At 38.6% G+C, this 19263-nt stretch overlaps 2 protein-coding genes and 1 non-coding gene across 4 annotated transcripts; 1 reads left to right on the top strand and 2 right to left on the bottom strand.

The window, feature by feature from the left end:
* Positions 1 to 151: 151 nt before the first annotated feature.
* LOC105384310 lies at positions 152 to 7160 on the bottom strand. 2 transcript variants are annotated; one of them, XM_038115214.2, is made up of 6 exons: positions 5904 to 7160; positions 3794 to 5701; positions 3061 to 3249; positions 2287 to 2426; positions 1247 to 1329; positions 152 to 283 (listed from the first exon to the last, which is right to left on the bottom strand). In XM_038115214.2, the coding sequence occupies exons 1-6, from the start codon at positions 5994 to 5996 to the stop codon at positions 231 to 233; spliced, it is 2466 nt and encodes an 821-aa protein (XP_037971142.2). In that variant the 5' UTR covers positions 5997 to 7160; the 3' UTR covers positions 152 to 230. The 2 variants fall into 2 exon arrangements, with proteins under 2 accessions (XP_037971142.2, XP_048478394.1); XM_048622437.1 differs by lacking the exon at positions 3061 to 3249 and having other exon boundaries at positions 5904 to 7159.
* Positions 7161 to 8116: 956 nt separating this feature from the next.
* Positions 8117 to 9435, bottom strand: LOC105384311. Its single transcript, XR_007266534.1, has 3 exons — positions 9145 to 9435; positions 8636 to 8810; positions 8117 to 8436 (listed from the first exon to the last, which is right to left on the bottom strand). It is a non-coding gene; the product is annotated as an uncharacterized LOC105384311 (transcript).
* Positions 9436 to 9576: 141 nt separating this feature from the next.
* Positions 9577 to 15669, top strand: LOC105384312 (protein-S-isoprenylcysteine O-methyltransferase). Its single transcript, XM_011554524.3, has 5 exons — positions 9577 to 9961; positions 10181 to 10439; positions 13440 to 13549; positions 14521 to 14628; positions 14954 to 15669. The coding sequence occupies exons 1-5, from the start codon at positions 9746 to 9748 to the stop codon at positions 15140 to 15142; spliced, it is 882 nt and encodes a 293-aa protein (XP_011552826.2). The 5' UTR covers positions 9577 to 9745; the 3' UTR covers positions 15143 to 15669.
* Positions 15670 to 19263: the final 3594 nt, after the last annotated feature.

Here is a 19263-nt window from a genome sequence, read left to right as displayed (position 1 = left end):
GACCACTCGACCAAAACGACCGTAGCAAGAGGGTTACTCTATACTGACGAAAAACGAACGAAAGAGAGCTGTCGTGGCTCAAGCCGCAGCGCTCCGAAACTTTGTTTTTCGTCATACGAGAATGACCCCCCAAGTATCATTTTGTTCGCGGATGGTCGGGCATACCGTCGGCAGAACTACCAATCGGGTCTGGTGAGACCCTCCCCCAGCGTGTGCGCGGGGCCGCGGGGTCAGCGCCACGGCCGCCGCACCCGGGACGGACGGGTCAAGTCGCTAAAACTCTCTGGAAATGCCAATATGGACCTGTTAAAATGTTGTGGGGGGAAAGGTTTAGTGCGCTTTGGGTTATTGGGATTAGTTATGGGGTTTAGTAGAACATCATCGTAAATACGATAATTTGAGACAGTGATTCGGTGGATTGCACCGAACTATAATAATATTATTCAAAGATCTAATGGGATAACCCAAAGCGCACTTCAACTTTGAATTAAAAATTCAAATAAGTAATCAAAGTCTAGACAAAACTGTAGGTTGGGTAGGTACTAGGTAATTCATTGAAAGCATTTGGCCCGCGCTGAACATAAAAAACGTAAGTAATTATAAAAAACAATATAGGTTCACATAAAAAAATGCTAAGTATAAAAAAAGGTTGCATGATTGGAAAACATAAAATGACCAAACTGCAGCGAGCATGCAACATATATCACAAGGGAACAAAAGATGAATAGTTCATCAAGATAATAAAAACAATAGCTAAGCTAGGCCTGTATAGGGGGCCTTATATGATTGAAGTGGTATGATTTCATGCAAGGTACTAAGGTACAATGGTGACAAGTCTACAATTTTAAATGAGAGACAAATAAATATGAACTTTCATTTACATACTACGAATTTGGCATTCTAGGAACTTTACAGTAACTATAGTTTTTTTATTTTAACTATATTAGGTAGTTAGTATTGTTACGTTCTTTGTGTACTATAAGTTGTCTGCGTTTGATACTTTGTGATTTAGTGCTAGCTTATCAAACGTGGTCAACTCATGTCTGGTTATTTAAAGGCTCCTAGAACGTAGGCAATCCAAAATGCGATTACAGGACGATGCAAGTGTTATGATTGTGCGCGACCACAGTCTTGCGGAAGCTATCGTCGGGCACAGGTACAGGGTGTTTAGTAAGAGGCGTCACAGCTACAGGGTGTTTAGTAAGAGGCGGGGGGCGTGCAGGGGGTGATTCCGTGCGGGCATTACCGTAGTTGGACTGAGTCATGGCGGAAGGGGGGGTCTTCCGGGGCCGCGTGAAGACTCCGATGTGGCTTTGTGACATTATGTCCCTGCGCCGGGGAATGTTATGAATTTAGTTCTATAGGTTGAGGATTGTGGGTTGGTGGAGCCCTAAGTCCAGGTGTGGTCGATTGTTGGCTGATGACAACGATGGTTAGTTCCAGCAATAATTGCTTTGATTTTATTTTCCATGCGTGCTATTTCATCACCTGCTTCCTAAATAGTCGTGAGCTTGATAGAACATTTACCTAATATACGTATAAAGGTATTACAGCGTCCTATAAATAGCAAATACATACTGAGGTCCTTCTGAGTACTAACTATGATAAATGTAACCCCACCCACGTACCATTGTTGGCTGGGACAGCAGACAGTTTAGTCATTACCATTGCAAATAGACTAGCTACTACATGCCTACATAATATTTACGAGACCTCACCTTACTGAGAGATCAGCTATTCGACTCTGCTAATCTTTGTGACTTGTGTTAAGTCATCATCATCATCCAACAATCGTCCGTTGCGTTGTTAATATAGATATGTATATCTATCCTTTACCCAAAACATTTATAATACCATCACCAGACCTTTAGTTAATACCCATGGAACTCCTCAAGCTCACCAATAGTGCCGCTTACCACTAAAATTTATCGTTGACACCACCTGGCATGACACTAACAATCAGCGCGATGGCAGTCTCACGTCTTCATTCAAATAAAACTGTTAAGACTTGGTCTCCATTCCAATGTGAAGCTATCCTTATTATGTAGCTTGATTACTCTTACCGAATAGAGTAGCCGAGACAGTGTCCTCGGCCGAGCACTCCGTCAATTCGGTATGTTAAGTATTGTTATGGTATTTTTTTTATCATTTCTTATTGAAATATGTGGGAATTTGAGAAACTAATTTCATTGGTCGAGGATCGGCCGATGATACTGTCTCGGCCACTCTACTCAGCAGGCAGATATAACAATGGTTTATGCAAAAAGACAAGCAGCATATACTCACACTCGCTTCCCCCGGGGCGGCGGCGTGGCGCGCTGCAGCAGCGCCCGGCGGCGCGCGCGGTCCGCCGCGATGGCCGCGCACCGGGCGGACGCCGGCGCCGCCACGAACGTGTCGTGTAGGGAGTAGCATGCTGCTGTTATCTGGTGATGGTGGAGGGTGGTGGGTTGTAGTTATTGAAAAGAGGAGGGCTACCACTGTGACCTAAGAGATCTATTGACTCCCCTGTATGAGTCCAATCTCACCCTCCAAGTATTGTATAAACCTAGATTTTACGGGTAGTGAGAGACCTTACATCTATCGGAGACAATTTATGGTCATCCAAGATTCAGGAACTACTTGAAAAGGTTGCAAAAGTGCTCCAACGTAGGCGATTCATATCAAAGATAAAAAGATAATGATTGTGATGCAACATAGTGAACATGCATTTATAAATGACCCAATTAATTCCATAATAATTATAATGTCTAACTTAGCTCATCATACATTTTATCTAGTTGATTACATAACTTTCAAAAATAAGTCTACTCTAAAACAAACTACATTCTCAACTAAAAAAAGCCTCTAACATCAGTAAGTAATGTAACTAATGTATCGTGTTCCTACCTAACCTAGAAACATGCAAATAAAACACACATCACAAAAGTAGTGTTATGTTATGTTCGGACAAGGTTCGGACCTATCGCCCGTAGGGCGTTGCAAAAAATGGGGCTCTCAAAACAGTCGCAATTTTTTACCAAGCGTTACCGCAACACACTATTGCCTCCTAACCCTTACCTGCTGTATCAGCCTTCTATGCAGATCCACATCAGCGCCACGAATCCCGCCCCGGTCCTGGTGCAGCTGCAGGGCGCACAGCAGCGCGTCGCGGATGGTCTGCACGGTCGCCTGCACTCGCTCCGTGCGCATGAGACGACGGACCAGGTAGCCCCGTGCGTAGGCTACGATGGTCGATGCGGCCGCGCGCTACGGGGTTTGGTGGTACATAAAATTGTGTTGGAAGGTTTGGAGGGAAGGCCGAGAGTTTACGGTCGAAGGGAGAAGATATATTGAAGGGAGGTTTCACTGAACATTGTTAAGAGAGGAAGGTTAACATTTAGTAGGTACTGACGACACTTTGTGATTTGGACTTCACAGTGACAAATTCAATACGTTATAAATTTCGCATAGTGAGTTTCGCATGGATGATCCAATGTGTAGGTCTTTGATAGTCCTATGTTACATAGCTACACTAGAATACTCAATACTCGTAACTATGCTATAAGTCAATTGATACTCTAGATAATAGGTACCTATATTATGGTCTAGTACCACATGGTAACAAATACGACGCTATGTTGCGGTCAGTTAGCGTTTAATCATTCTAGACAAGTCTGTAATTATCCGCCACTGCATTACACAGACATAACTTCCATCAAGAAATAGTTTTATAAGTACACTCAGATGTACTTATAAAACTATTTCTTGATGGAAGTTATGTACTAAAACAAAATTACATAACAGAACATACCTCTTCAGGCGTAGGGTTCGAGTAGTGTATCTTCCGTCTGCTGCTGGGCAGGCGCGCAGACAGTGACGTCACGCGGCCCCCGCGCACCACCGTGAGCTCCTGCAGACACATCTGTCGGATGACCGTGTCGTGGCCTTCGCTCTCGTCCGTGGGAAACGTCACATTCAAATCCGCCAGCGTGTCGTTGGTCCGGTCTGTCAGAATCAACTCGGACTCGCGCCCGTTGGAAGTAGAATCCAGGCGGCGAGGAGTAGAGCTTGGTGATTGGTTGGGAGAGTTGGTGCGCGTCCTGTAAGGGTCGGTTGGGGACACGGGACGCGCGGATTTCGTTCGAAGAGTCGGAGTCGTAGATTTCTTTAAACTGCTTGTGATGTCTCGGCTTTTTTTAAGCACATCGTCGCAGTAGTTGATGTATTTGCTGGTGTGAGTGAGGGTGGAGGTGGGAGAGATGTCCTTCTTGTTGATCAGCTGGCTCAGGCTCACGGGCCCGCTGTCCACTTCTTCCCCCCACGCCGGTCGCGCTTCTATAGGAGACTTAGGACACACTGTTTTCAGCTGACTGTAAAGAAGGTTGTTCTGTTCTTGAAAGACTTCTTGCAACAATTGCTGCTCGCGTTTCTGTTTCTCCACTAAAGTGGCCATTTGTAAGAGCTGCTGTTTCTGTATCTTTTCATACAACTCTTTCACTTTGGCTGCCGGGTCTTCTGAGGGAGTTATGATGGGTTTTCCATTCACTGGAGTGCGGGGAGATGGAGGTGTATTGCCGTTGCTTGTTTTTGCTTGAGTTCCTTGTTTGGAAGCCACAGGCATAGATTTAGGAGATTTGTCTACACAATCTTTGGTTACTGTTTTAGGTGTAGAGCAGGTAACACTGGAATTGCCATTCTTTTTTGGTGTTAGTTTGGCTGGTTCAGATTTAGGGGGTGATTTACTGTTGAAACTGCTTCTACGAGGCTTGTCAGCAGCAGACTTAGACCTTGCTGGTGGAGATACTTTAGAGACTGGCTTCCCTGCACTCTTGGGAACCTCTTTGTTCTTAGCATTACTTTTACGGTCAAGCTCCAGAGCCATGGTTGACCACTTATTCTTAGCAGTTTCCAGATCCCATATTCTCCTTTTCTTATTGTTCTGCATTGTGAGATTGGAAACGGAATCGCTCATAGATATTGACTGCATGTCCACTCCTGTGCTCATGGACTGTACTTCAAGGTGAGCCAGGAGTTGTGGACTCGGCTGTAGCACCGTGTAGGAGCTCTGTCGCACTAAAGTTGGCTTTCCTTGAGACTCCTTCAGGCTTTCAGTGTGAATGTCTATCAGTGAGCCCGTGAAGCTTTTAGAGCTTAGTGATGAAGGCCCATCTTGGTTCAAATTCAAGTCTGTAGGGAAATATTTGTCCAGTATATCATGGTTCAGATCTCTGAATATTAATAGATCTTTATGCTTGTTTGGTGATACTTCTGATACAGTGTCCACATCCAACTCTTTGGCAGGAGTCTGCTGTAGACCATCACAGTCCCTTTCAGGTATTTGAGGATCAATTGCCTTTTTACCCAAACTCATGCTGTCCATCCCTGAAGGCCTTCCATTACCTATGAATTCAAGATTGTCTGCTGACACATTGTTTCTGTTGGAAACATTTTCTTTGTTATATTTATTGGATTTAGGTGTCTCATGTATGTGTGCCTCCTGAAGGGATTCCACAAGGTGTGATTTATTTCCACTTGTGTTAAACGGGGACTGGGGTTCTGGTGGAGGGCTGTCACATTCGAATCCAGAAAGCTCTGCGGCTTCCGTCTTGTCAGTATCAGATTCACAGGAGACTAAGGTCTTGAGGGTTGCGATCCTGTTCTCCACCTCTTTCGCCAAGAGTTTGTAGTATTGCATCTCTTTCCTACATTCTTTTGAAAGCTGAAACAAACAAAGGATTTAATCATCTATGATCATATATGATTCCTTAAAATGTCCTAAAGAAATAAAATAAAAGTGTTGTAATAGTTGCAAAATAATATTTTAAGGGATATAACTGGACATAGCTTACATTGAATTCTAAAGATCATGACTCATAATAAGCTTTTGAGCTTTTTAACTCTCAACATAACAAAATACTCACAAGTGGCGGCAGCAGAGGTACTCCATAGAGTTTCATACACGAGGAGTACTGGCTGGAGTGCCGCACGGACTTCACGTCCCACGGGTCGTTCATTGCGCCCTGGATTACATCAGCACCAGAAACAGCCACAGCCAGACCCACTTCACGTAGCGAACGAATACAGCCACTGAACTCACCCAACTGAACACTCAGGCTAATTGAAACCAATGTAATGAAAGCTCCCCCGCGTCCACCCACCGTATCAATTTAGAATCTCACTCAAAACGGAAGATAATTTCGTTGAAAGCTGACCGTATCTTGGTAGTCACGGCCTGATTACGTCAGTTATTAAAAATTCTAGGCGGCACCGTTACTAAATGCACTGGAGGTACTCATTTTGATCTTTCACGGGTTGTAAAAATTGTTTTGACGGTAATACACTTTCTCAGACGAAATAAAAATAATTTTAAACAGTTTTTGTTTTGTTACAAAAAAGCGGCTGAAAAATCGAGTTTGAAATTTTAGATTTTTGTTTAATCATACTGTTTTCTATGAATTTAACATACCTCCATTAGTATCGACCAATCAAAATGTATGTAATTTGAAAAACTACCAATCAGCTGTGTTTGGATGATTAGTTTTTTTTACAATAATGGTTTGATTTACAAAATAGAAACAAGCGCCTCTAATGTCAAACTAAAGCCAGTGTTGCCATGACAACAACATAATGGCTCGGCTTTGTTTTAACGGGGGCTACGCAGACCATAGACTTATGGCACCACTACACGAGCGTATAGACGAACTGACAGCTGATAAAGCGTGACCAATTTTGATTTTTCAGTGTGTGCATTAGCTAGTGATGTACCTTTTACTTTGGAGGACCATCGATAACTTATTGAAGTTAGATGTTCGATCCTTGGACAAAGTTGTTACATAGACTGTTTTTGTCAAGATTATTATTATGACATTATGAAAAAATGCATTAATTAAAAAAAAACTATTTTCATTGCTTCTTAATTTATTGACCTTTAAACAGAGCTATCTTAATGGTTCCTTAAAGTTTCCTTTCCTAAATTATTAACTTTACATTCATACTTAAGTCGAATGTCAAAGTAAATTTCTATAACGTATTTCATTATTAAATACCTATGACCACTCAAAATATCTTGGTCCAAATTATGGTTTACCAAACTCGAAAATAAGCAGGAATTATCTTCTAATATAAGAAGTACCGCTTGCAAATTGTGGATTTCCCAATAGTTTGAGTGATTTTTTTATTTTCACTCTCTTTTCGCCGAAAAAGTTGCGGATCAATTTTAATAAATGACAAGCATATAAAAATAATAAATATTTTCGACCTTTATAAACAACATGTGATTTTAAATTAGGTCTGAAAGAAAAATCTGCACCTAATAGCTGGGCCATGTTCAGATATGATGCAATGTCATCAAATGTAATGGAAATTACCTCACATCCCGTAATATGAAATAAATCCAGACAACAATATTTTTAAAAGATTTACCTACTTTTTGGGATGCCGTGAATCCTCTGCCCGGAAAGTAGCCTACTGGAATTTTCCAAAACGAATTCAGTGCCACAACCATAAAAACTAAAACGATTAAAACGCAGCACCATCCATAGCTAAGTCATTACGATCCATAATGTCTCTGGCCTACCCATTCTGTGTGTTCACGAATACTCATTTCATCGAAAGTAAGACATCATTTTAGATCAGGCTTCCTTTCTTTCATGTTTTTAATAGTGTTTAGAGATTCTTGAGTAAATCCAGGTTCACAGTCCAATCTGGCGTAACAGGTACGCAATGTGTTAACATGTGGAAGACACAAATCAAATTTTTCACGCAAATAATTATATGCCCTTGGACTATAAAAGTGTAATAGTGATAGCAAACTTTCGTAATTCTTCGCTGTATTTACACGAAGACTGCACTTTACCACATTTTTTGTCATTAACCCGGTTAATTAAATTCTGTATTAATTCATTACTGCATACCATAGTCACATCAGGCGATGTACATCAGAAAAACACTGGCTCCTAAGATACAGGTTACCCTAGTTTAGGAGTCAGGGGTCTTATTATACAAAATGAATTGTTCTAGCCTAATTTATTTTATACCATTAGTAATTATTATTAGTAAGTATTGAATTTTTTTATTATGTAAACTTAATTATTAGTGATGTAAAGGTAAATTTATGTAATGATTGTTATAAGGCTTTATGAACAAATAAATTATTTATTATATTACATCACTGTAGTGATCTTTCAATCCCGGTCTTGAATAAATTTCATGTAGAACGTCTTTCAGGGTGACTATTTTTAGTGCCTGTCTTTTATTTTTTGCTGCTAATCTACGTATTTTTTTTTCTTTTTCATGTAGCTTTTGTTTCAGTTTTTGGTTTTTGCTTATAAGCAAGCTTATTAGCTTTTTTGTTCTTGGTGTCAGCGGACCACTTTTTTCTGGAGCTTGTGATATCGAAGGTAGAGCTATGTCACGATTGATATACAATGACGGGATTCTCTCTTTTATATGTCCCTGAAAATGTAAAGAAAAAAATACATCATTATTTAATAAAAAAAAAACTTCATAAAATTAGAATAAAAAGGTATTGGATGAAAATCTGTTATTTTTTACAATTATTTTAAAATGAACCAGGCGATCAACGCTAAGAAATAGGCCCTAAAATTTCACTTTCATCAATGTTTTGATATTCGTAAAATAGCAATATGCTTACTGGTACAAATAAAGTTGGAATGGCTCCTTTAACTAAAACTGTATTTAGTTGCCTTTTTCTTTTATACTCGTCCGGGAAATGTTTGCTACAAATGGTAGAATTCTTCGTTGGATTCCAACCAACGCGCCCAATTAATGTCAACCATTTTCCTCTTAGTATAGTATCTAGAGGGAATCTGTTGGACAAATAATACAAAATTGGGCAAAATGCTTCAGATACGAGACGGTAAACGTAAGCTAACATTTATTTTCATAAACAGTAACATTCAAGATAAAATATCGATAATTCTATCGATTAATTTGAGTCAATCCCTAGCGTACATGTAAAATTAATTGATGAAATATTTATCCACTAAAATCATGTAAATTATCAACAAATGGACTTCCACATATACAAAACATGAAAGTAAACAAAAGCATTGGCATTATTTTATATTTTATATAGGATAAAAGACAAATTTTAACCAAAAATAAACGCGTCATGCCTGTGATGACGATTTGGGTATTTACCTGTGAAATGTGCAATTTTCAGGATTATTTCTATGATTAACACCACAATCACTCACAGAACATGTAACCATTGTTGAATCCAATTATATTTTCTGAAAATAAACCACGATATACGCAAAAAATCCAAAATACTAAGGGGTTGTTTTTCCGCGTGCCGATTTGTGATGACCTGTCATTCAAAACCAGTCACAGTTTCATTGGATTCGCTATCCTTTTCTATCTTGCCAAATTTCCGTAAGGGATTTTCTTCTCCCTCGCTCGCTTTGTTGGTCTATACGTCTATACGCTAGTATATACTTAAGTCTATGACGCAGACCACACGCAGACCAACAGACTGAGTGAAATAATCGACTATTCCTACGAAGGATGATTGTTAATCGATTACTAAGCACTAGCTACACAGAACACGATAAGAATGTGCGCGATATCGGTCATTGACAAATTTGACACTGATTCAATAAAAACAGAAATACACAGCTGTTTCGAAAATTATTGTAAAATTAATGAGTTTACTTACCTAAAGCTGCTGCTTTTAGACAGAAATCCAACAAGTTATGCATTAACATAACATGAGTGATTAGGTCACTCACACATCATTACAATGGTGGAATTATCTGTGAAAAACATATGCCCGGCGGGCAAGCAGGCATTAGTGTGTTTTCTACTTTCTTCCACGATTTTCACCATATCTTTCTTTTCTGGAAACGTATTTGGGTATTCTGCTGAGTTATGGGCCCTTACCTATTGGGGGCCGGCACTTTACTTCTGCCTATTTAACTTCGTTTTGAGGTATTGCTACAAGGAATTCATGTATGAGGTAAATGCTTATTTAATTAGATAAAAAATACTATATTAAATTTATTCTGTATTATCATCAGTGAATCATTTGTTTACACATGACTTTAATCTTACTTTTACTGACTCCCTTCCATCCATATTCCTTTTATAATTTCAAAGTAATTTGATATTCTAATTAACAGTCAGAGGGCCACAAAAACAAAATTGAATTGAATTGATATTCTAATTACCATTTTAGGTATCAACAAGAGCAGCATTTTTGGGGTGTGCTTTTGCCACTGGGCTCTACTTGGCCACGTTTGACAGCGGCGTGAGCACATTCGGCGCATACCTGGCAGTGTTATCCTTCTTCCACTTCTCGGAGTTCATGTCGGTGGCGCTGACCAACCCGAGCACGCTGACCATAGACTCCTTCATCCTGAACCACAGTGTGCAGTATGCGATTGCCGCTGTCGCCAGCTGGACTGAGTGGGGACTGGAGTATTACTTCTGTCCAGGTAAAGCTTTCTAATAAAAAGAAACAAAGTTGGATTTGTACAAAAATTATTAAACTACTGCTTTCAACACCAAATTCAGTTAGTCCTACCTAACAACAATGCTTTTAAGGGCCCGTACAGGGTGACGTGCTGCGCCAATTTTGGGTTTTCAATGCTCTTCACACAGCACACGCAGTGACACGCACACATGTAAGTTTGCACAGTGGGTCGATAAAGTTTTACTCGCCAACTTTATTGACAATTATGTTCAAGTACATTTTGGGTGATTTTAGGGTAAGTAAGTATAATTCTTACTTACACTGGTAGGCACCAGGAAAGAGTAGAAATTAATAGGGGTGCCACTTTACTCTATACTCGGAACCCGATTAGCTTTCTCAAACAAATGTGGTATTTACTTGTAGAAAGGTAACTACAAGTATTAAAGTGTAGATAATAAGTTTCGGGCATTCTCCAGCCAACTGAACCCCGACGACAAAGCAAAGTAAATACATAGTGTCGCAAAAGGGCTATACTAAGCCAAAAGGGGATGACTCAAGGGGTCATTCTGAACAACTTTTGTTCTACGAGATTTGCAAATTCGCGAAAAAAAATATTCGTTTTCCATGGTAAAAAGTCACATGTCCAACAAAGTTAATTTCCAAAACTCGTAGAGCAAAAGTTCAGAATGACCCCCTGTCTTACTCCTTTTTACCGGACTGCCGAAAGAGGAGGGTAATGTTTTTTGATTGTATGTATGTATGTTTGTCTGTTTCTTTGTTCCCTCCTGTAGCCTAAACGGCTTGATAGATTTTGATGTATGAGGTATTGTTAGAAGCGTATTGATGGCGCGATGGTTATAGGCTATGTGACGTTCCATTAAAATGAACATAGCGCCCTCTAGAGGACATAACGTGATGATCGAAAAAATAATAATTCAACTTTGCCGTGTAAGGTATCAAATGAAAGGGCTTGATTTTCACATTATAAAAATATGCATATTGAAGGTATTTAAATAACAACACCAAAATTATTGAAATAAAAATTGATCATGAACTACTGACGTAAAATTTCATAAAATAAAAACAACTAAAAAGTTACAAATAAAAAAATACAATTATAAACAAACGAAAAACCCGACTGTACGCTAAAAACATGAAAACAAGTCCCAATGTTAATGGAAAGTATCGCAGGCGGGGACCAACTTGACCGCCACTCAAGGCCGTTTTCTAAGTAACATTCAGCTAAATGGTGAACCCTCTGCTGGTCCCCGCCTACGATACTTTCCATTAACATTGGGACTTGTTTTCATATTTTTAGCGTGCAGTCGGGTTTTTTGTTTGTTTATAATTTGTTTAGTACTATATACCGCTTTTTCAATACCTGTAAGTACATTTTTTGGTAGCAGCATAATATTTTTACTTAATTTTAGGGTTTCGAACGTCAAAAGAAAAAAAGCAACCGTTATAGGATCTCTTTGTTGTCCGTCTGTCACCGCCCTTTTTCTCAGAAACGGGTAAAGATATCAAGCTGATATTTCGCATAGATGGGGAGTAACCCAAAAAAAAAAATGGTACTCCCTGTCCCACACAAGTAAATTGGGGCTTATATTTTTTCCAGTTATTTTGATGTGTATCCTTTTTTTTCTTTGATGTTTTGTATAAGTACATATGTGTTTGTTTTCTTTAAATCTGTATTTTTTTTGTTGTTGCTGTCTATGTGTCGAATAAATGTATCTTTATCTTCAAATCACGCCATCTATCGTTTGTTTTTTTTTGTGGCTACTGTCTATAGAAGAAATTCCGTCATTGACAATTTTACGTTACGAATTTATTTTTATTTATTTTATTTTTATTTTTACATTTTCGTGGAGAACCAACAGCATTTTGTTAATAAATAATTATTACTTATGAACACATAACAACTAGATGCCATTAACAGAATGAACTTAGTAAACCCAGTAAACCTAACACATCCAGAGGAAAAATAAAATCTCTTTCTCTCTCTCTGAAAAACATACTTAACATCTTTGAAATAAAATTGAGCCACCACCGTGTTACTGCCCTCATCAGATCCTCACGAGACCATACCTCAACCAGCACCAAGAGACTGTATTTTTGATCCCTAACCTAATGTTCGTGCGTATTGTCATCACTTAGATCCATTCGCTATATTCCTGCTCCTCATCAGACCTTTACGAGACTGTAATGTCACGAGAATATTGCACACTATCTAATTTAATTTAATGTATTGAATATACTGGAAGAATTATGCTTCCTCAATTTGAAATCAAATTATGTCGGTGTCATAAAAGTTGAAAAAGTGCAATGACAACCAATGTGCAGTGATTTTGTATCTGTACACGATAAGATCGCGAGCTGTCAGTGCTGCCTAAACCGACGTGACCCTTCTTTGGAGGCCAGCGGCCAACTGAGTCAAACATCACTTGTGTTTATGATTTTATAACACAGAAAACCGCCATAGATATTTGTATGAAGATTTGAGGGAAAAAAATTGCTCAAGTTTGGGATTAATTTACACAAAATAAGTGTGTGTTTATTAAAAAACAAGGTATTTAGCGCCTAGTCCAAGCCTTTAACTTTATAATATGATAAAAATCATATGAAATCTCTTGATGATTACGACACAGTTGTTACAATACGGGAGTGTCATTTACTGGTTTTTCGTCATATTCTGAATTTAATTTACAGTTATCCATAAGCTTTTACTTAAATTCGAATGATTCAGCACCTAGCTAGACTCTTCGACTACCGGTGTGATTTTTTTCAAGGCTGTAGAGCATCATTTACTACATAATTCTATGACAATGCCAACCCTCGATTGCCTATTGCCGACCCTTAAACTCAAACCTCTGTTTTGCAAGTACATAATAGATGAAACTTTTAGAATGGGACATTCTTGAAAGCATAGAATACATCTCTTTAGTACCTACCAGCACAATATTGCTATTCCTAATATTTTAAGTTTTCATTATCACTTATAATTCATTATTAATGCTTTCAGATATGAAGACTTGCTACAGCCTGTCATGTGTGGGGTTGGCTCTGTGCATCGGGGGAGAGTTGGTGCGGAAGTCTGCCATGTTCACCGCTAAAACCAACTTCAATCATACAGTATGTTCAAATTATGCAATGTAGAATTTTTGAATCTTAAGAACATTTTGCCCAAGATCGTAAAGAATGGTGCCGCTTCACTTCGGCCCTTTGCTCCCCAGAGAAGATTGGGAATAAGTAAGTAAGTAAGTAAGGACATTTTGGTTGTGATGTAGACACCATAGCTTGGGCAAGCTGCTTACCAAAGGCAGAGCTGCAGATTCAAATTTCATGCAGGTATTCTATTCTATTCTATTCTCTGTGGGGGTGTTAGTACCTGCACCTGGCTCTCTCGAGTGGAACCTTTGTGCATGTCCCCAAGGTTTAAACTTCTAGCCTTCCTAAGCTTGGACCATTTCCCACCACGCTGGTCCACTGCGGGTTGGTGGGTTCACATATCTATATCTAGATGTGCTAAATCTAGATATGCAGGTTTCCTCACGATGTTTTCCTTCGCCGTAAGAGCGATGGTATACATTGTACTTAAGTTAAAAGAAGCCATTGGTACATGTCAGCGCCAGCATTCGAACCCACATCTCTGGCGTGTGAAGCGGGCGCTTACCCTACTGAGCTACCACCACTCTTCCCCTCATTCATGGAGGTATTTGTGTAAATTGGTTAAAATTTCTCCCAGGGTATTTGTGTAGACAATTTGTAGACTATCCCATATTACTAGCCCTGCTTAGTTTAAGATTTGTCTGAGATGTCCCCAGTAGTCCTCACATATTTTAATTATTATACCAAACCTACATCATTCTTTTGTCTATGGCTTCTAATAAGTGGGCTTCACTATAAAGGTAAGCATCCACCTTTCGCATCGTACGCAACGGACGCATCATTCAATATGTTTTGTATAGAAATTCACACAAGTGCGTCCACTTCATCGGTATTGCCGACGCCGTTTATCCATACACTTTTGTGAATATTTATTTGGTCCGTTACATACGATACCGATAAGTGTACTCTTAGCCTAACTTGGAATTCACTTGCAGGTGCAGTTCGTGAAGAAGCCGGACCACCGGCTGGTGACGCACGGCGTGTATGCGCTGTGCAGACATCCCAGCTACGTGGGCTGGTTCTACTGGTCCGTCGGCACTCAGGTACCTACTTGTAACACTATCTACAGATGGGCTAGCATGGGGAGCAAGACGCGCACGTCAAGACATGAAAAAAGTTTTCCGTCGCACTCGATCTCCAAGCCGCGCAGTGTGACATTGTTATAAACAATATTTTTTAACACTCAGCCAAAACAATTTTGATGACATAGGTCCGTGCCACCAACGAACGAAGTCTTACGGCAAACGCAGGAACTAGAATATAAAAGATATATGCGGCAATATTTAGTGTAGCGCCGCGTCTATTAAATAAAATAAAATAAATACAAGTCAAAATTTACGACTAGTAAAATCTTTATTTCCCCAACAGATAATCCTGCTTAACCCATTCTGCGTCGTGGCCTACGGGCTGGCGTCCTGGTCCTTCTTCCGGGAACGAGTGTTCGCGGAGGAGGCCACGCTTCTCGCCTTCTTCGGCGCACAGTATGTGCAATACCAGAAGAAGGTGCCCACTGGACTGCCACTCATAAAAGGATACACCATTGACTCCTCTCAGTAGGTTAAAGATGACCACTGGAGCTATTAGAGAGCCATGACTCAGATGAATGCGGCCAAATTTTAACTTATTTTTGATGATAAGTGTGAGGAAGTTATTATTCCGAGGTTAGGTAGTGTTTTGGTTCTGTGTAAAAAAATGTAAAGGTGTTACCGTCTATTACAAAAATATAACAAAATATTTTAATATTTATAACTTTAGATCTAAGCATCTTTTTATAGTCATTCATCATTGAACAAACTAGTACTTTATAAGTATTTTAGGAATAGTTTGGTGTACTAAAAGTACTAACTGTAAAATCTCGATTGCATTTTTTATATTTAAGAATATACAAGATTCTGTACATAGGCAGCACAACTATAGTGTTCAGATAGGTAGAATTTAAAATCTATTTTAGTATGTCTTCTTACATGTTTTGTAAACTACTTACCTATATCTAACATTATTATAGATTTGGTCATCAGATTAATGATAGAACCACGCGCATAACGTGACTATCTCGTCGTATTAAACGTACCTATTGCACGACAGATCATTTGATTTTGTTTATGTTAGAATAACACTTCTAGACCCCAATCCCAACGGTTGTCAGATTCTCTAAAATATCTTGTTTTTTACAAGATAACTAGATTATTTAATTTTCTGTTCCGTTCATTTGTTTCCTCTCATGTTTAAATCAGGAAATAACATAATAATATCATAATTTATTTGAGTAAATGGTTGTGAATGACTGATTTACGATTAATAAATAAAAACTATATTACACATAAATTACGTTTAATTAACAATATTTATTTAAGTAGGTAAGTCCTAACTTGAATTTTCTCTTGCTATAGCAGCTAATTATATGGCTTGACGCTAAACCGTGATGGCATACCTTGGGAATTAAATACCCATCCCAAAGTAATAAATACCTAAGTACCTAATTGAAAAAAAACATGTTTCACAATTTTGTGAAAAATGGATTTGCATATAGGTAGGTAGATATTTCCTTTACGACATGCCGTGTTTACTAAACAAGAGTTTCTGAACTCTGGAATCGATTATGTTACTGTTATTATGTGCACAAACATTGCACGTACCTGCAGCATAACGCAAAATTTACAAACACCACAGAAAATTACTTCACTCTTTGTGCAACCTTTACGTATGTACGTGAAACCTGAAGCACAAAAATTGCTACCCTGGATAATAACAATTTTATAAGTTATTGAATTATTTTGCTATAAAATCTAAAATGGTGTTGTACGTACTTGATCCTACGGGGATTTACACATACAGACTTCCTTACTGAGACAAGTAAACTCCGTTATTAATGAAATATAAAGGATTTTGGTAAGTACCTTCTCTTTCTATAATAGGAAACTAACACTTAGATTAGGTACATTTAGCTAGATTTATTTTAGTCAATATAACTTTATATTTTTTCAGGTCCAACCATGGCTGCAAGAGTGGCACAGTGTATTCTTCTTCGCTACTCACCGATAGATGGCGTTGTAAACGTTTTTATAAATAAAAATATAAAAACCTGTGTGCCATCGTTTTAATTAATCATCACAAATTATAGCCACTGGTCATTATAAACACTTCTTTCATTATTTTATATTTAAAATATGAAAGCAGTTCCTGGCTAACTGAGTCTAAAATACCGCTGTGATATCATATTAAATTTCATACCCATTTTGTCATTTGTCATGTAGGTAATATTTGATATCTACAATGTGTCCTCTAAGCTAAACTCAAACTCAAACTCAAATTTTTTTATTCATCGTACAAATATAAAATTTTCTGATGTACGTCAATTTTTACAAATTACTCTCCGTTCGGATAAGGGGGGGCTCTTTCTGTTTCTCAGAAGCTAAGTAAGTATATTCTAACGTGAAAGACGAAGGTGAAGTATTCTTATGTATCACGTGAGGCATGTCAGTGTGAATGCATTATTTTTACATAAGTACATAAGGCTTCCTCAATAAGTAGGTAGGTCTACATAATAAGTTCTACTTTTACTTATAAAAAGAGTTCTTTGTTTATCGCATTACTGATACGTGAAAAGAGTTATTTGATATGATTAGAAAAATGCGCTGAGAATGTTGTTTATATAGGGTGTTGTAAAAGTTGTAGACGGCCGAATGGCGTAGTGGTTAGTGACCCTGACTACTGAGCCGATGGTCCCGGGTTCGATTCCCGGCTGGGGCAGATATTTGTTTAAACACAGATATTTGTTCTCGGGTCTTGGATGTGCCCGTTAAATGGCAATAGGCCCGCCCCCTATTACATTGGGACTAACATAACACTCTGGCGAAAAGTGGGTGCAGCAATGCACCTCTGCCTACCCCGCAAGGGAGTACATTAGTACAAGGCGTGAGTGCGTGTTTTTTTTTTTTTTTCTTTTTGTAAAAGTCGTATTTGTAGTTGTAGTGTACTTATTAGTTCGTCAAAGCTGGGTAACTCGGATTTTATTCGTTAAGTAACATATTTTTTTCCTCATATTTAGTAAAAATATCACGCAACCAGCAAACTTTTTATTTAATCATTTTTTTACGCAAAATCTTATTTAAGTAGTAAAGTTCTTTAGAACAGCCTCAGAATTCACATGTTTTGGCTTACTGTAACGGTGTTTAAAAGCGCTGTAACTATATATTTTGTTGACTTTACCTAGCTGGATACTTAGCATACATAACTTACTAAGTACACAATACCTACACAGCCTCTATTACACACACTGGTTACACAACTCACTAACAGGGTTAGCTGAGCGGTGCACTGTGCGCTATGTCAACTACATAATATGTGTGTCAATGTTGGCCAATTCCACGACGACTCACTGGGTCAGAGAGCAACGTTACTGCACTTCATTTGCATAAATACATAAGTAAATATTACTCAACTTATACTCTGTCCATTATATTATTGGTTTTTTGACATTCGAAATCCCATACATATTTGATGACTGCAAAGGAAAACCAACTTTACTTACGACATACAGAAACGTCTAAAATACAATAACATAGTGGAAGCTCTATAGTAGGTTTATTTTGTTAGAGATGAGGTTATTTAGTTATTATTTATATAAATTCGGTTTGGGTAGGTGGTAGGTATCTATAATTAAACGACTGCTTAAACAGAATTATGTACGGATTAAAAGTCTTTGGTTGAAGCGGCGTCCCTCTCAGAGGATTGGTTCATCATCATCATCCAATAATCATCCACTGCTGGACATAGGTCTCTCGCAAGGAGCGCCACAACACAAAAGGAGTATTTAAACACTAATAATTATCACTGTATCAAAACAGCATAACTAGCCATAATGGCTTTATAGCCTACTAGCTGTTCCCGCGCGCTTCGCTTCGCCATAAAAAGTTTTCCCGTGGGAATTCCGGGATAAAAAGTAGCCTATGTTCTTTCCCAGGGTCTAGACCGTATGTATACCAAATTTCATTCAAATCCGTTCAGTAGTTTTGGCGTGAAAGAGTAACAGACAGACAGACAGACACAGTTACTTTCGCATTTATAATATTAGTAAGGATAAGGATAGGGAAGTACATTATGCATTTTGTAAAAATAAGTTTTATCTGTAACTAGTCTAGTATTTCAGCAGCTGAAAGCACATAGCGGCAGTGGACGCAAGTGGCTCGGCTCTGCAGCCTCATAAATAACGACGCAGACGTCGCGCGGACATCCGGGACGTACTAAGTGGTACTATACACTCTAATAGCACCTATGCAGTAGCGAACTAACACTTCAGTAGACTATTTTCCATTTTATTCGGCTATTTTTAGCTGTGTGTGACAAAATGTTTGTGACCTTTTCGGTAGCGGTAAGTTATTAATAGGCGAGCTTTAAGTTACGGGTCACTTATGTAATTGTAGGGTAGGTATGTTAAAAGTTGTTTAACTGCTACATAATTACACTTGTTAGGCCGAACCAGTACATAGTAGCTATCTAAATAGGCACTTATTACGATCTTGATCGACAAATCAATGGCAACAATTATAGATTCTTACCTACTAGGTACCCAGTCCTACCACATAGTTGTTTAAATTATTCATAGGCATTGAATTCGAAGTATTGTAAACGAAACTGAACCTTAGGTACAGGCATTTTATAACAGTAGATGGATAGCG

Source organism: Plutella xylostella, chromosome 8, assembly GCF_932276165.1.
Source record: "Plutella xylostella chromosome 8, ilPluXylo3.1, whole genome shotgun sequence".
NCBI lineage: Eukaryota > Metazoa > Arthropoda > Insecta > Lepidoptera > Plutellidae > Plutella > Plutella xylostella.
Note: the sequence above shows the minus strand (reverse complement) of the source record. Positions and strands in the feature narration are given on the sequence as shown.